The following is a 17041-nucleotide window of genomic DNA, read 5'->3' as shown; positions in this document are numbered from 1 at the left end:
AAGGGCGGCCATTTTGATTTGGGTTAAACAGAAATCGCCAAAGAAAAGGTACTCGACCGGAAATGTATTCACAGTGACACCTTATTACAAGTGCTTTGTTAATTGATGGTTTCTTTTGCAGTGAACTGTATAGGTTGACTGGCCTAATGTGAAAGTGGGAGACCTCTTAATAGGCCAGTGCCTCTGCACTGCATTCTTTTAAGACCTGGGTTGAGGATGGTACGGGAAGACTTCAGAGTACATTTGCCTAAAATTGCTTATATTATGCACCCAGACAGGTGGCATTTAAAGGAATGAGAAATTCTCCTTTAACCCCTTGCATACTGACAACGGCCCCCAGCCGCCATGCACTACGGTGCTCGTGTGCTGATGACGGCTGGGGGCCGTCATGAACCCGCCCACTTGCAATTTTGCCGCACAGGCGCAGAATTGCGGCCGCATGCAAGGGGTTAAGGTGATATAATTTACTAACAAGTCAGGGCAATGTGATGTTTGTTTTTAAAATCAAGGATTCTGACTGGGGGTAATCGGGTTTTGTTCATGGGAAAAGGGTTTGGGAGACTCAGACAATGTTCAGTGGCCGTACACAACTCTCCAAGACAATGTGATGATGCTTGGCACAGGGTTGCACCCTCTCACTCTTGGGTGATCATCTCGCCTTCCCACAGAGACCTCCTCCCCGGGTGTTGCCTCTTCTCTTCCCCTCGACCCTTCTGTGCATTATCAAGTAACTCCGCCAGCAGGCTGATTTTACTGCAGTCCTGGCCGTCACAGGGTGTCGCGCCCGCGAGGCTGTCCGTCTCCATGAACCTCTTGCCGGGGTGCTGGCGCTTCGCCAGGTCGACAGCGTCTTCATCTTCTGACTCTTCCTCCCAACTCCGCTTGCCGGGGTGCTGCCGCTTGCTGTAGCCGGTACTCCTCTTGCCCGGGTGCTGCCTCTTGGATAAGTCATTGAGGTAAGACGATTGTGAAACGGGGTAGTCCAGATCCAGCTCGTCTGCCGAGCGCCTTCCAGGGTGCTGACGCTTCTGGAGCTCCAAATAGCTGTCAACTTCGTCCTCTTCTCGCTTTCCTGGGTGCTGTCGTTTCTCAGTCTCCAGAAAAGGGGTGTCGTCAGAATCCTCCCTTTTACCTGGGTGCTGTCGCTTTTCCATGTCTACCTGGGATCTCTTGCCAGGATGTTGCCGCTTTGAAAGCCATTCTGTCGGGGTACCCTTCAGCCCTACGTAAGAAAAAGATGAATGATAATTAGATCTTTAACAGAACTGCAAAATAACAATCTCCAAGATCAATTCAGTCAATTCATTTAATTTCACTAGAATCATAGTAGACGTGGAAGCAACATCACGTCATTTGACCTTGATGACATCAAAGGAAGTGATGACACATGACCTTTGACAATGATTTTAAGACCACTGTAAATTTTGGTAAATTTTATTGAAATCTTATATTTGCAGCATGTTAACAATCAGTGACAGAGAACAAGGACAAAGAATGTGTGGTTAAACCTAGCGAAAGTTAAAAGAGCAAGCAATCAGGTTAGTTAAGTCACATGCTGGATGTAGCGACAGAAGGGATTTCAATCGCTACCCCTAGTTATCTCTAAAACTGTAGTGTAACAAAAAGGAGAGAGGAAACCCAAGGTTTGGTGCTAGCTTAGTTAAGCATGGCCTGATACATCTTATTCCCTGGCCAGGGTGCTTGCCACCAGTCACTCTTGTTACTTACAAGCTTGCACGGCGAGGCGGTGCAGTGCGCTTACAAATGACAGAATAGGGAAAACAAAATAATTAAATAAATAAATAAAACCACTTATCTTGCGCTCGCTGCATTGCCGCGTCGGCAAAGCTACGAGTGCAAGGTAAGTCGTTGTATTTGTTTATTTATTTATTTTAGTTTTGCAGTGCCGTCATTTGTCACTTATAACCCCCCTACCCCCGCACGCCTCACCGCGATTACCTGCACGGGTCGCCACTGCCTGAAAGATATCAGCCTACCACATTCTGAGTCAGGAACTTGCATGAGAAGAAACTCTTGCCTTTTGGAAGGTGTGAACAGGGTTTGGTTGGGAACCCAGCTGAGAATAGGTACTAGCAAATTGGGATCCTTAGCTGCGATCAGTGGAATTGGCACTAGCATTATATCACATTGTTTGAAATCAAATAATATTTTGGTGCTGAGTGACAGTCCCGTGAGGTTGAACCTACTCTTTTAACAATGACCAACTAGGGTGATCCTCCACACTATAGAAAGGTTACAAATCTAAATAATTAAGCCCTCATCCATCACTTCCCATGCTCGTTCAATATCCCTCATTTAACATCCAGGGAAGGCACACCTCACTCCTGACTTGAAGATTTATTGTCCTTGTCTTCTTCCTGCTGAACCGAAAATGTCTTCCTGGTCCATCTGGTATACCAGCTGCAAACAAAATCCAAAGCTCAGTGTGACTATTCCGAACATCTTTGGCAGCCAAGGTATGTTTGGTTGTAAGACCAGGCCTCACAAAGGTAAACGTACACTTTTTTCGTAAGTTTACGATTTTTTACTATATACACAGGGATTTCTGAGCAGTATTTTTACGAGGGAGGAGTCTACACACATAAAAAGATAGTACTGTCCTATATTTTTCTATGTGCAGAGACTCCACATTGGTAAAGTTACAACTTGTAAATCCCTTTGTGAATAGCAAACAATCATAAAATTACATAAAAGTGTAGATTTACCTTTGTGAATCAGGCCCCAAGTGTCTGGAAGCTCAGAAGAAGTGGAGTCTGATAGCAGGAGTGCACACCCCTCTAATCCTGTTTGGGGTTTTAGTGGGTGTATAGAATCCTGCCTGTGCTGTCGTCTCAGGATTACTTCATTTTAGGAACTAGTATCCCAGGCCCAGATCCAGCCTCTCCAAGCCAGGGAAGGGAAATGTATTGCCAGCCAAGAGTAGGGCTGACCAATAAAGTGTTCCTCAAAAAAGCTTTTGGAAGTCTGCAGCCAGAAGGACCTGCTACAGCATCAGAATAGGAGCTTCCTACATCTATCCGTGAAAACGGACCTCAATGTAACTCGGACCATGCGCATCACCACCCTGCACTAGCGCCGATGGTATGAGGACTGAGCAGAACCTGGAGGTGTGATCAGGATTATCAAGGTAAAAACCTGAAGTGCATAAGGGCAATACTCAAATGAATTTATGAGGGCAGGAAGTTTTGCTGCAGGAGTTTACCTCCTCTTATATGCCTGTGTCAATCAGCCCTGAATGTCCAACTCCCAAAAAGTTAAAGTGCGAAGAGGGAACAGTCCTTTCTATTTGTACTAATTGTAGAAATATATGCTTAGAACAGTCCAGTTGTACTTGTTTTAGGTCAATCCAAGTATGTAAGAATATGTAAGAGTGTCACAGGAGTTTATTTTCACGTACTCCTACATGACTTTCACCTTTATGCTAATTCACCTCCTACATGGAGGTGAATTAGCCTCTATGCGTCTTTAGAACCAGTGTGTAATCTCCAAGGAAACATAGTGGCAGGGTCGGACTGGCCTATAGGGCTATCGGGCACTGCCCAACGAGCTGCTCTGACAGGTCAGTGTGTAGGACTTTTTTAGCTGTATGTGGGCCTGTTTTATGGTTTGCTGAGTCCGTTTTTGCTGTTGATTTTTTTGATATTAAAACAAAATTGACAGCAGCAAGCTCAGACCCTTGTAGTCTTCCAAAACGTGTCTTCACAAGTTCTAATCTGTTCCAATTTGGAAACATAGGCCACTTTTATAGCTTTCTGATTCACTAATAGGGGCAACTTTTACTTTGGAGCCCAGCCCCATTTTCTGTCCCAGTCTAACCCTGATTAGCTATACCTGACTGACTTTCCACAGCTAATCCATTCTATCTTGTTTGTGGGATCTAGACTCAATGAGGCCATGTAGTGAACATTTAGGGCCCGATTATGAGTTTGATGGTGTGTCGGCGGGCCCCTGCTGCTGCCGCACTACTAAACCTGTGAGAGAACCGCCCGCCGTATTCTGACTTTTTTAGCAATTGGCGGGCGATTCTTTGCCGTTCCTATGGTGGTGCCTATAAATTTGGAACCGCCATTGGAATGTCAAAAGAACTTCATGCATGGCATGGACTGTGAAGTCCATGCCAGAACTGGGGATGCAGGCACACAGGGAGGCACATGCTGTGACCCCCTGTGTGCTTCCACATGGAGTGAGGCACAAGGGGGCCGTCTTCTCCTTCCTCACCACTACTGTTTTCATCGATGAAAGACCTCAATTAACACCTTGGGTGCTTGAGAGATTCCCCTCCTGTGCTGCATTCTCTGAATTCCCATTGTTCATGACGAGCTCAGCTCGTCATGAGCAGCGAAGGGGTTAAATCAGTGGCGGTGAGGAAAGTCATAATATGTTGCAGCAGTCTCATCAAACATATCGATGCCTCTTCACCATTGTGCCACTGCCAGGAAACAGCTGTTGGTCTATTGTGTCGACCGTCTTTCAACCCCACCATCAATAAGGGGTCTCTTCAGGACCTAGCATAGAGGAACACCTGAAACAAGGTGGATTAACTGTCAGAGTGTCAAGTGCACACCACAGGGAAGGGTGTTATAAGAGAGAGATACTCACATGGGGCCCAGCCGGGCACCCAGTCAGGGGAAGAGAACTGACAGTTCTTACGGCATGTATCGTGGTATTCAATGTCCGTAACTGTGTTGAAGAAACATGGGAATTCGTGTTTATAGAGGAAATGACATTTCTCGAATGGAGGCTGACTTCGATGGTCTTCTCCCATCCACCTTCCAACCTGGAACAGCATGCACGCTGACTACGGAGGCCCCGAGCTGAGCGTTTACTTGAGACTTCTCACACGCTGCTAATAACGGATAACCTCTGTAAACACGAATGCCCGTGTTTCTTCAACACAGTTACGGATGTTGCGTATCAGGATACACGCCGTAAGAACTGTCAGTTCTCTTCCTCTCACTGGGTGCCCGGCTGGGCCCCTTGTGAGCATCTCTCTCTTATAACAAACTTCCCTGTGGTGTGCACTTGACAATCTGACAGTTAATCATCTTGTTTCAAGGTTTCCCTCTATGCTAGGTCCTGAAGAGACCCCTTATTGATGTTGGGGTCAAAACAACGTCAACACAATCCCAAAACAAACCATTCTTCAGCCCCTACAATTGTTCTAGATGGCTGTGATTTATTAATGAATATTTATGACATGGTCGTTTTTGTATTTTTGAAACCTTGTATGTTACAAACTGTCACAAATATGATATTTAGGTTCTATGTTCACCTGGGACACCTCACACCTTTGTCGATTTAATGTATTACTTATTTACACAAAACGCAAATATTCATAAATGTCTTGCTGTATATGGTTCAATTTTCTGTCTCAGACATATCCTCACCCAGAAATATTGCCATTGAGGTAACCATTACCAGATAACGCACACATTGTCCACAGGAACCACTGTTCCTTGTTATATAATAGATGCCCAGGTTCCATTATTATTATTATGTTTCTTATATAGCGCCAGAATCGACCCCCGAAGGGGTATCTCCGCGCTTGCCTTGGGAACCCGTCCTGGCTTTTCCCTGTGAGATAGCCCCTACAGGGCATCCCCAAGGTGAAAGCCAGGCATCCCGCCGCGGGGAGGCCGTTGTGGAGATTAAGCAAGCTTAATGCCCAGAGTTGCAGAGTGTGAACCCATGATTAGGTCAGGCACCGAAGCGAGAATTATCAAGTCCATGGACATTTGAGCTCAAGACCCTGCTGCGTCGGGAATTGAACCCTGGTCCCGGGTCTGACCTCTGCTTCAGGGTCTGCCTGCTCTAACCACCATGTGAGTAGGGTGGCCCTTGTCTTGCCCATACACAGCACTGACAATGAAACATTGGCAAAGGAAACTGACCTGAGGAAATAAACATAGCACTGACACAGGGGCACTATTATTGTAACACAGGCATAGGGTTTTCCACAAGGTAAACAGATATATGGTAACAAGCCTGGGGACAGTGACACAGGGAAATATGTCACAGGGCAATGATAAAGGAATACTGACACAAGGGCGATGATACTGGGACAAACTAGACAAAGGGACATAGAGTCCAAAACCAGTCCAAAACTAGCACACAATGACCATGGGAAGCTGACATAGAGATGCATACATGGGAAGAAGGCGACTAGGCGTTGAAGGCAGAGGAAAGAACAATGAGATATGGACATGACCACAGGCAGAACTACAGCCCCAAGCCACATAGCACTGTGGAACAAAAGCTGTCAACACCAAGAGGCCATCTCAATGATATTTCACTGTATGAGTGCCACCCAATATTTCTTCTTGTGGAAATGAAAACTAGAGTGGCCATTTGTACAAAAGACTGAAGTTCTAAAACTGACTAATTCTTCTATACAGTTTGCAGAGCATGCCTATGCCTTAACAAGCTTGTAAATGACGGTCTTAGGTTTCAGTGTCCTCTTAAACAGGGAAAATCACATTGACCAATGTAACACACCAACCTACTTATAGTTGATGTTCATAGATGGATGCTTTTTGCCACCCAGTGTCTTTATTACTTGATATGTTTGACTTTCTGTGTTCGTTTAACTGTGGTTGTGAGAACCAAGGGAGTAGCCAGAAAATGAAAAAACCCTCCGAACCCCTAACCTTGAACCAAAGCTTTGATGCAAGTGAGCACGATCCTCCCCGGAAGAGCTCTCTTTTCTCTTCTATCCATTCTTCCTTTCACCCTTCCATCCACCCGCTGATATCCACCATTCCACTTTTACATTCTCTTATCCATTTGTTCTTTAACCCATCATTCACTCTTTTACCATTCCATCCATCCATCCACCTGTCCTTTCACCAATCCATTCTTTCAACAACCCTCCTATCCACCCTTTCACCCACCCATGCATCCTTTCACCCATTGACCTTTTTACTCACCCATACATTCTTTTACCAACTTACCCATCCTTTCACCATTCACCTACACTTTCACTCATTCATGAATCCATTCACCTATTCTTTTACCCACTCATGCATGCTTTCACTCATTTATCCTTTCGCCCATCCATGCATCCTTTCACCCATTGACCTTTTTACTCACTCACACATTCTTTCACCAATTTACCCATCCTTTCACCATTCACCTACACTTTCACTCACACATGCATCCATTCACCCATCCTTTTACCCACTCATGCATCCTTTCACTCATTCATCCTTTCACACGCCCATGCATCCTTTCACCCATTCACCCTTTTATCCTTTCGCCCATCCACCCTTTTGTCCATCCTTTCACCCATCCACACATCCTTTCACCCATCCTTTCACATACCCAACCTTGCCTCCTTTCACTATGTGCATCCTTTCACCCATCCACCCTTTCATCTATCCTTTCACCCACCCACCAGTGGGGGCTGGCCTCTCTGGGGGATGGGTGTGCATGTGCAAATAATTTTTTTAAAAAATACAAATAAATGGGCTTGTGCAAATAAACTAAAATATGTCAAAATAACACTTACCTTCAGACCGTCCTCACTAGGACCTCGTCGCAACTGCAGTGCAGGCCCCAGCAACTCCCTTGACCAATCCTGGTGCTGCTTTCACCAGCATAAGAGCAGCACTCTGATTGGAGGTAGTGACCTGTCTCGGCGCTCCACAGTGCTCCGGAGGCCTGCACTTGCTCTAACCCAGCTTTCTTAAGACAGCTGGGTTAGCGGTTTCAAAGTGTGCTTGTCTTGCTGCCCATCGCAAGACAGCCAGCCTAAGGCACATGCGCACTTTGAAAAGTGCACATATAGTCCCCCCCTCTTCCCTGCTGCACCTCTCACTAAGCCCCTTCCCGTCCTAGCTCTCGGTTCTGGATGGAAGGCTGAAAAATAGCAATGTAACGAATTATCATATTATTTTTCAGCTCGGGGCATTTAAGTAGAGCAACACTTCTCCGCTCCAACGGATAAGCCACCACTGCCACCCACGCATCTTTTGACCCATTCACCCTTTAACCTATCATTCCTTTTAACATTATGTCCTTCTGCCCCTTTTCTGTCGACTCATCTTCCTATAGCGTTTATTGTGAGTTTTTGTCTGCCGATGTGCATATACATTGAAGGGTGAGTCAAAACCCCGCCTGTAGTGCGATTCGAGGTGTCTGTGTTTATGTGCGGTACATTGGTCTGGAATTAAGTCCATTTTGTGCCAAATTGTTCTTTACTCGATTGGAGTGATTTCTTTTTGGGGTGGTGTGGTCATAGAAAATTGTTCAACAGTGTAAGACTTTGGGGCATATTATCAAGAACGGCGATAAAATTATCGCCGCTTTAGCGGCAGGAAGCTGCCGCTATAGCGGCGATAATGGGCTTGATAACAAGTCCTCTGGTGTGAACCTGGGCTGCTATGGGAATTCACTAGGGCATATTATCAAGTCCATTATCGGCGCTTTAGCAGCAGATTCCTGCCGCTAAAGCGGCAATAATTTTAACAAGGTTCTTGCTAATATGCCCCTTTGTTTCTCATTCAAAGTGGCGAAGATGGTGTCATTGCAAACGTCTGCCATGTTTATTGAAGTGTGAATCTCTTTGTAATACAAAGCTTTGCATGTTTCAATCCGGGATGTAAACTTACTTTTTTTATGTTTTGGTGCTGCGGCCTTTATTCATTCTAGTCCAGAGTATGCACACAAACGTTTACTATTAAATGTTCAGATACTTTTAAATGGATTCCTTGGAGTGTAACATTTTCCCTGAGGCCAAAAAGTGTGGTCTGTGATGTTACCAAGGGCGGCATTGATGTCAGCGGGGTACGGTCAGACTGGGGATGGATGGGAGGTGGTCAATGGCAGTAAAGTGGGTGTAGGGGGAGCAAAGCATATACATCGAGTTGCAGAATTGCAAAATGTGTAACCAGAAAACCTGGGATTAATCCAGGCTTCCCAAGTTTACCAAATTGTGTGATCCTTGGCAATAGTTTTAGTTCACTTTCCCTTCTTTTTCTTCATTATAAATGAGGATCTCCAAATACATGACTTCAGGATGTGCGCCGTGCAAAACCTTCTCCTGTGTTTGATTTATTAAACTATAATGTTTTATCTGTATAATAGGAACCCAGGTCACCCAAAGAATGCACATAACAACTAACTTGCCTCTCACTATTGGCGTTGTTGTCAAAGTGGGGTGGATGAATTAATGTTTCTAAATTCCTGTGTGGAAACTATCCCTTTGTGTTAATTAAATACACTTTTTGAAGTTTGAAGAGAGTTTATCATATTTTTGCACTTCTGCTGCAAGATGGCTTTTAAAATGAAGATGCTCCTAAAGTTTAGTGGTGCAAGACTCAATAGTAACTTCCTTTCCTTAACCCCAATTAACCTGTAAATAAATGCTTGGCTGTTTATTTAACACCTTTTATTGTACTATCTTTCTATTGAACAGAGCTGCTGTCCACCAGAGGGGAGGATGTAAAGGCAGGGTGGCCCACATACGGGACCCATTTCACAGAACTAACTTAAGACAAAATGCTAAACTTACTACCATTTTGGTATTCACAGAAGGCACTTACTCATTTCGGTATTCACAGACGTTTGGAGTCCTAACTTTAGGACTCCTAAATGCCTTCTGTGAATAGCGAAAGTCTTAAAGTTAGGATTTTTCTCAGTTTAGGAATAGTAAAATTAGGACTCCGAACTACTATGAATACCGAAATGAGTAATTGCGTTCTGTGAATACCAAAATGAGTAAGTGCCTTCTGTGAACACCAAAATGAGTAAGTGCCTTCTGTGAACACCAAAATGAGTAAGTGCCTTCTGTGAATACCAAAATGAATAAGTGCCTTCTGTGAATACTAAAATGGTAGTAAGTTTAGGATTTTGTCTTAAGTTAGTTCTGTGAATCAGGCCCACGGTCCCCGGGCCGTACTTTAAGAATCAATGATCTACAGCAAAAAAAAGCTCTGTCCTTGGTGCAGGTGCAAACTCTGACAGCCCTAACTTGTGATGAGGCTAGGACATTAGTGAAGACAGAGCCACAGTTTGTAACCATGACTCCATCTTTCATTGAGGGTACACCAGCCTCTGTTTGAAGAGGTAAAAAGGCATCCCCTACAGTGTGTTGTGTCGATCACCTACAGGGGATTCCATGAGGGATCCCATCGAGCCCTGTGATCCCCTGCCCATGGGTGCATTTAGGGTGGGAGCATTGACCGTGTGCCACTTCTATGCTACAATCAGTGCGCCTCCCAAGAGCTTTTTTGCCTCTGCACCCACGTATGAAATACGACGCAGGTGTAAAGGTAAAGTGTTTTCTCCTTTGCATTGGATACGCCTCCATGCCATGGAGGGGACGCCCCATTGTGATTGAGCCATGGTCGGATTGGTAAGGCGGGCACTTGGGCAATTGGCGTTGGGCTTGTATCTGGGTTGCAGCTGTGGGACGCTTTTCTGGGCAGGATGGAGGCCGATTTGGATTGCGACTGTGCAGATGCTGCCAGTGGCCCAGCGGGGGTCTGAGCGGCCTTCCCAGAGGCAGATGGGCCTCTATCATTTCTCTTTTACCAAGAAGACAGAGGTGTCATTCCTAGACCCTCGCGGGGCCGACCCATTAATGTATGCAGATTGAGCAGGGACAGGGGGCTTGAGCAGAAGTGGCCTCACTTATATTCAGGTTTGGTTCACCAGTGTGAACTAATCAATGCACACAGAGTTCTGGAAGCATTTGCATATTTTTAATCTCAGTGAAGTTAAGAAAACATGCCGCTTTTAGACAACCCTTCCCCTTCTTTTCATAACTTATAACACCGAAGCAGTGTTTTGCTTAAAGGCGCATTACCCAAATGCGGGCCACTTTTGTTTAGGGTGCCCGGGCCTATGTTTCATCCCAATCTAACCCTGGATTGAGTGAGTGTAAAATGTGCACTGGGGTGATCCATATTATAAAAGGGACAACAAGAATCTGTGGACCCTTGTGCAATAGTGGCAGTGCAAGAAGGGGCTGGAAACCCCATTTGCGGCCACGTGCACTTTCCTTTAATCATTCATTCAATGGTATTTATTGTTGCAAAGGAACAGCCAGTAGCCATCTGAATTCACTAAACCATTTGGAGGATAATTCCTGAGGGCTTCCTTGCTGAACAGGAACCAGAGGCTCTTTTTCAAACCTACATATGGTGCTAAACAACACACGCCCGCTCTCCTGGCAGGAGTCCCACTTTTTATTTTATAGCAAGTAATGTGCCCCCGCTTCAGAATCCACCTTTGAAACTTAAGCACTGCAGGGGCTGAACTTCATCTGTTTAAATATTTATGCCACCTGCACATTCTGCATTTGTTTAAATCACATATTCTGCATTTGTTTCAAATCACATAATCTCTATTTGTTTAAATCACATATTATGCATTTGTTTAAATCACATATTATGCATTTGTTTCAAATCACATATTCTGCATTTGCTTATATATAAAGAGCTCCTCTCCCTGCAGCTATTGCCTTTATTGTTGTTCTCTGATGTGGAGACACATTATGAAAACGTTTGTCTAAATTCTCCTGAGTAACAGAAAACCTCCCTTCAGGGATCACTGCCTCTGTAATAGAGAGATAGAGGCTCGCCCTGTCTGATTACAGATACAAAAGGAATACTGGCAGCACGGTAGAGGCCAATGGATGAGGAGAGGTGCTGCCTCTGTTGGTGTAACCTACACCCTGTCCTAGAATTTATCCTCAACTCGTCCTATGCCTGTATGTAATGAGCAGCATAATGTACCAGAAGAGTCCTGCTTGGGCCCTACATTTGTGGACATTCCTTGAAAAGCAACATATATGTATTATTATTATTATTATTATTATTATTATAGTGAACCAGTAGTAACACATTTGTCAAATCAAAAATTATATTCTTCTTCTTCTTATTATAGTTAAGTTTGTAAAGCGCTCAGCTACCCGTAGGTTTCCCGACGCTAAAACCAAAAATGAGAGGGGAGAGTCTGAAGAAAGCTGTTAGATGTTGAATAACCACGTTTTTACCTGTCTGCGAAACCCAAGGTAGCTGGGTTCAGTTCGTAACTGGAGGGGAAGAGAATTCCAGAGTGAGGGGGCGAGCCAGGCGAAAGAGCGGCCACCCATTCTGGCTTTTTTAATTCTGGGAACTGAAAATAAGCGTTGGTTAGATGATCGCAGAGTGCGAGGGGGACAGTAGTGTTGTACCAAGGAATTAAGGTAAGGTGGGGCTAGGCCAATATTAATTCTGTGCATGATGCAGAGGGCCTTGAATTTTGTCCGGTTTTCAATGCGAAGCCAATGCAGAGGGCGTAGGGAGTTGGAGGTAGGGGATGTATTGGGTAATTTGCAGAGCAGTCGTGCTGCCATGTTCTGGACTGTCTGCAATTTACGAATCACCTCTTTACAGGCTCCCAGGAGAAGGATGTTCCCGTAGTCCAGTCTAGAGGTGATTAGGGCCTGGACCACGGTTTTCTGAGTGTCCAGGGGAAGCATCCATATGATCTTACGCAACCACTTAATGATAGTGATGCAGGTGGAGGAAGTTTTAACCACGTGGTTCTTCATGGATAACTGGTCATCAAAAATGACGCTGAGGTTGCGTGCTGTTTTAGATGGGGTGGATAAAGTGCCCATTTGAGAGGGCCAGTGTTGGGGTCCCCATAGGTTGGTGTTATGGCCAAACGGAAGAAGTTCTGTTTTCCCCCCATTCAGTTGCAGTTTGTTGTCCAACATCCAGGCTGCGATGTTGCTCAGTCCTGTACCGAGGGAAGAGGAAGGGGAGTGAGAATCAGAGGAAAGAGAGTAGATGACCTGGGCATCATCGGCGTACGAGTAAATAGTGAGCCCAGCTTGCTCCGCAATAGTAGCCAAAGGTCTGACATACAAATTGAAGAGCAAGGGGCTCAAGATGGAACCCTGCGGAACACCGTACGCCGATGTAAAGGTTTGAGAAGCGGATGAGGAAAAGAAAACTTGGAAGGTGCGATCTGAAAGAAAGCTAACAAACCAGTTGAGAGCTGTGCCGGTGATGCCAGATGATCTAAGGGCATTGATAAGAATGGGGTGGGAAACCGTATCAAATGCGGCACTCAAATCAAGCAGAATGAGTGCCACGGTTTCCCCCCTATCTACTCGGCATCGGACGTTTTCAGAGACCCCCAGCAGAGTAAATTCTGTCGAGAAACCAGATCTAAAACCGGATTGTGATGGATGTAAAATTCCCCTCGCTTCAACATGTGTTGACAGTTGGGAATTGATGTGCTTTTCCTTGATTTTTGAAAAAAACGGAAGAAGTGAAATTGGACGGAAATTAGATGGGATGCTAGGGTCAGCGTTAACCTTTTTTAGCAAAGGCACTATCATTGCATGTTTCCATGCGGAGGGTACTGTCGCTTCTCTAAGGGAGGCATTTAGAAGATCCATAATGAGTACAAGGGAAGAATTGTCCAACCTTTTTAGTATTTGGGGGGGAAAAGGGTCCAGTGGTGAACCGGATTTAATTTTGCTGAAAGAGTCGTGATGTTAAGCGGATCCCATGTGTCGATCAACTGTAAAGCGGGAGGACAGGTGTCCTGTGGAAACCTAGAATCACAGATCGTAAGTTTGGATGGTGTGGGGGGGGTCTGCTGAATAGGAGTAAGGGACTTATCCTCTGAGGTCACTCGGTCAGAAGATGGAATAGGGGCAGATAAATATGGCAGAGAAGGGGGGGGGGCAAGTTTCTCAAAATTGGAATAAATGGTATCGATTTTGGCGATGAAAACTTCAGCCAGTGAATTGCATTGTGCAGAATCTCAAAAAGCAACAAATAGCAGTAGGAATCAACGGTTGCACTACCCTGATATATACACAACAGTCAAAGCAAAACCTTATTTGCCAAAGTTGCCCACCTCTTAGGTCCACTGCTATAGAACCTTAATTAAACAGACAAAATAGAGAACTGAGAGGCAACAATATACAGTACAGTACATAAACCAAGTGGTTTTCAAAGGGTATTCATATATGTTCATAAAAAAGAGTAGCAGTCCTTCAGATTATTCTTCAAAGAATTTATTTATTGCAGTCTTCAAACACAATCTTGACAGAGATGACAGCCAACACGTTTCGCCCAAATAGGGCTTCCTCAGGGCAAGATAGTATTTTAAATGTCAACTGGACTTCAGTGTGATATCACGCGGAGGGCGAGCCTGGTTTTCGGATGTCGAGTTAACGCTGTCTAAAAAAGAGATCCACACGCTTTTTATTTAAAGATGGATGTCAGCATACATTGAACATGAACAAGGTGCTGGCGCAAAAATTTGTTTTCTGATGAATCTTCCTCTAATGTGTATAATGGTCAGGTCTGAATCAGTAATACATATTTTTCCGGGTGGACACTATGATAGGTGCCACTGGATGTAATAAGTTAAGTTGCAGAGCGTGGTGGAGCCATCCAGCACCCGGTTCCGAGTCTTCGTAGGGGTCAGTCTTGCAAGAAAAACGCGCACAACAAAAAAAAAAAAAAAGTTGTGCAGAATCTAGACATGGTGGTTTGGGCTGACACAATGCGCCCGACAGCTTCTGTACTACCTTAAAAAGTGCTTTGGGACGGTTTTGTGCTTCAAGGATAGTTGTGTTGACATGTTCAACTTTAGCAGTTTTACATAAGGAATGGAATTTGGTTAAGGCAGCTTTGTAAATTTGCTTGGAGCATAGGTCATATTTTATGCGCCATTTGCGCTCAAGGTTTTTGCAGATGTTTTTTTCTTTTTTTAAGGCAGCTGTTAACCAGGGTGCAGGTGGGTGGTGAAGATTGTGCTTTTGCATGCATTGGGGTAGGCATGCATCGGCAGCCTGTGCTAGCCAGACATTTATAGCCTCAGCTGCTTCAGTACTAGTGACTTCCGTGAGAGGTCTAGTGTTCTCAAGACGGGAGTTGAGTTTCTTAAGGTCTAATTTATTCCAATTTCTGGATAGTCTAGATTCAGTAGGGTTAGAGGTGGTGTTCGTTTGACGACCAATGGTAATAATGAAAGTCACCATAAAGTGGTCAGACCATACAATAGGTGAGGGAGCCTCACAGTCAATGATTTCTAAATTAGAAAGAATGGGGTCCAGAAGGTTCCCTGCTTTATGCGTAGGACCATAATTATGTAGAGTAATATTTAAAGTAGCCAAGTCCTGTAAAAGATTGCTGCTGGTCAGGGATCATTCAGGTGCAGGTTGAGATCACCAATAATTGAGAAGTTAGTGGAATTCTGGATTAGTGGTGCTATGTACTCAGGAAGAGTGACGGCCCATGAACTCGCTGGGCCCGGGGGGGGCGATAAATAAGCATCCCGGAAAGAGTGAAATTGGGAGACAGCGAAAGCTTAAAAGGACCTGCCTCACTGTTAGGTAATACAAAATCTTCCCATTTGCAAGAGTACCGTCTGTTGTAAACTATAGCTATCCCTCCACCATCTTTCATTACTCTGTTTTTTCCAACATAAGTGTAATTGTCAGGGAGAGCTGCAGCAATATCCGGGCCAGAGTGATCTTTTAGCCATGTCTCGGTGAGGAATAGGGCTGCTGGTTCCTCAGAGACGAGTAGATCAAAGATTTCCCTCTTATGTTTGACTAGAGATCTACAATTTAAGCTAATCAGCGTCCGAGTCTGAGACAGGTTTGTAGCTGTAGGTTTAGGGCGTGAAAGAGGAAAGTCAGATGAAGCTATGTTGGTTATGGAGGGGAGGGAAGTAAGAGGGAGATAGCAAACTGGGCAGGTGAAAGGGACATGGTGAGGATTCATGATAGCGCAGTGAGCACATTGTGGTGGCCTGAGGAGAGCTTCCCTAGAATAGGTATGCAATGGACCAGAGGGTGGAGGGCCAGGGGTCATAGCCCCTAGTCCCGGCCCGTCGCGGACGGGCGCAGACGGGCTTGCCTTAGGCGCGCCTTCGGCGCGCAAACGGCGCGCCCGCTGCGCTTCCTGAAGTTGCACATTAATATATGTGCCGGAGGGTGGTTAGGGGGGGCGTGGCTTCAAAGTGGGCGTGGCCAGCGACCTCGCCGGTGATGGCGGCGGGAAGATCTGGGTGGACGCAGGTCCCGTGACAGCGCTAGCTCCGCTGCTCGGTGCCCGAATATATGCAATCAGGTGAGTTTAAAAGTGTGAGAACACAAGTAAAATAAAGATCGCAGTTGTGCCTACTCCCGGCTTTCCGCCTCAGGAGAAATGGTTTTCAGAGAGCGCTCGTAGTCAGCGCTTTTAAATACCAGGGGGCGGGGGGCGTGGCCTCAAAGTGGGCGTGGCCAGCGGCCTCGCCAGTGATGGCGGCGGGAAGATCTGGGTGGACGCAGGTCCCGTGACAGAGCTAGCTCCTCTGCTCGGTGCCCAAATGTATGCATTCTTAAAATGTAAATTACTTCTGGAGAGATATCACAAATAAGGAAAGAACAACTGTCAATACATGGGTTAACCCTCCTTCAGAATGTGGAGTGGGTTTGTTGAATATTGCAGACATAAGAAAGTTACTTTGGGTTTAAGCTTACACTTCCACACTTGCAATATTTCAATGAAAAATAAAGACTAAAAAAAGCAACATATGAAGAACTCGATGGGACATACCCGGTGCACTCTCTTCGTCCTCTTCCATTTTCTTTAGTATTGATCTAACGATGATGCTCTCGGCGCGTTGCACCACCCCATCGAGTTGGTGGCCAGGCTGATCCCGACCTTCTCCTGGCATTGACTGCCCCAGGGTGCCTGTGATGTTGGCAAGCCCCAGAGAGACCAGCAGTAGGGCCAGCCTCTGTGATGCCATTCTGGCTCCAAGCACAAACACTGCAAAGAGAGAGAGAGAAAGACCAACAGATAATGTGAGGAAGACAGACAATGAGGGTGGCAACTTTTAAGGGGATCTCTATTTTGAGTGTAGTAGAATCTTTGCTCTCCCTGTTGAGTTTGTAAGTTTATGAAAAACGTAGACCCAGCTACAGCAATTGAGGTCATCCTATATCAGGATTAATGGGAATTATGGAAACACTGCTACATAAATGTGGAGATTGATGGAAATTGTGGAAGCA

General features: G+C 45.3%; 1 protein-coding gene across 1 annotated transcript; it reads right to left on the bottom strand.

Annotated features, from left to right (window-relative positions):
- Window positions 1–460: 460 nt before the first annotated feature.
- Window positions 461–16779, bottom strand: TRH (thyrotropin releasing hormone). The gene is made up of 2 exons (XM_086936867.1): window positions 16584–16779; window positions 461–1222 (listed from the first exon to the last, which is right to left on the bottom strand). The coding sequence occupies exons 1-2, from the start codon at window positions 16777–16779 to the stop codon at window positions 636–638; spliced, it is 783 nt and encodes a 260-aa protein (XP_086792993.1). The 3' UTR covers window positions 461–635.
- Window positions 16780–17041: the final 262 nt, after the last annotated feature.

The sequence above is a fragment of the Lissotriton vulgaris genome, chromosome 9 (assembly GCF_964263255.1).
Source record: "Lissotriton vulgaris chromosome 9, aLisVul1.2, whole genome shotgun sequence".
In the NCBI taxonomy this organism is placed as follows: domain Eukaryota; kingdom Metazoa; phylum Chordata; class Amphibia; order Caudata; family Salamandridae; genus Lissotriton; species Lissotriton vulgaris.
This window is presented reverse-complemented; position numbering and strand designations above follow the sequence as displayed.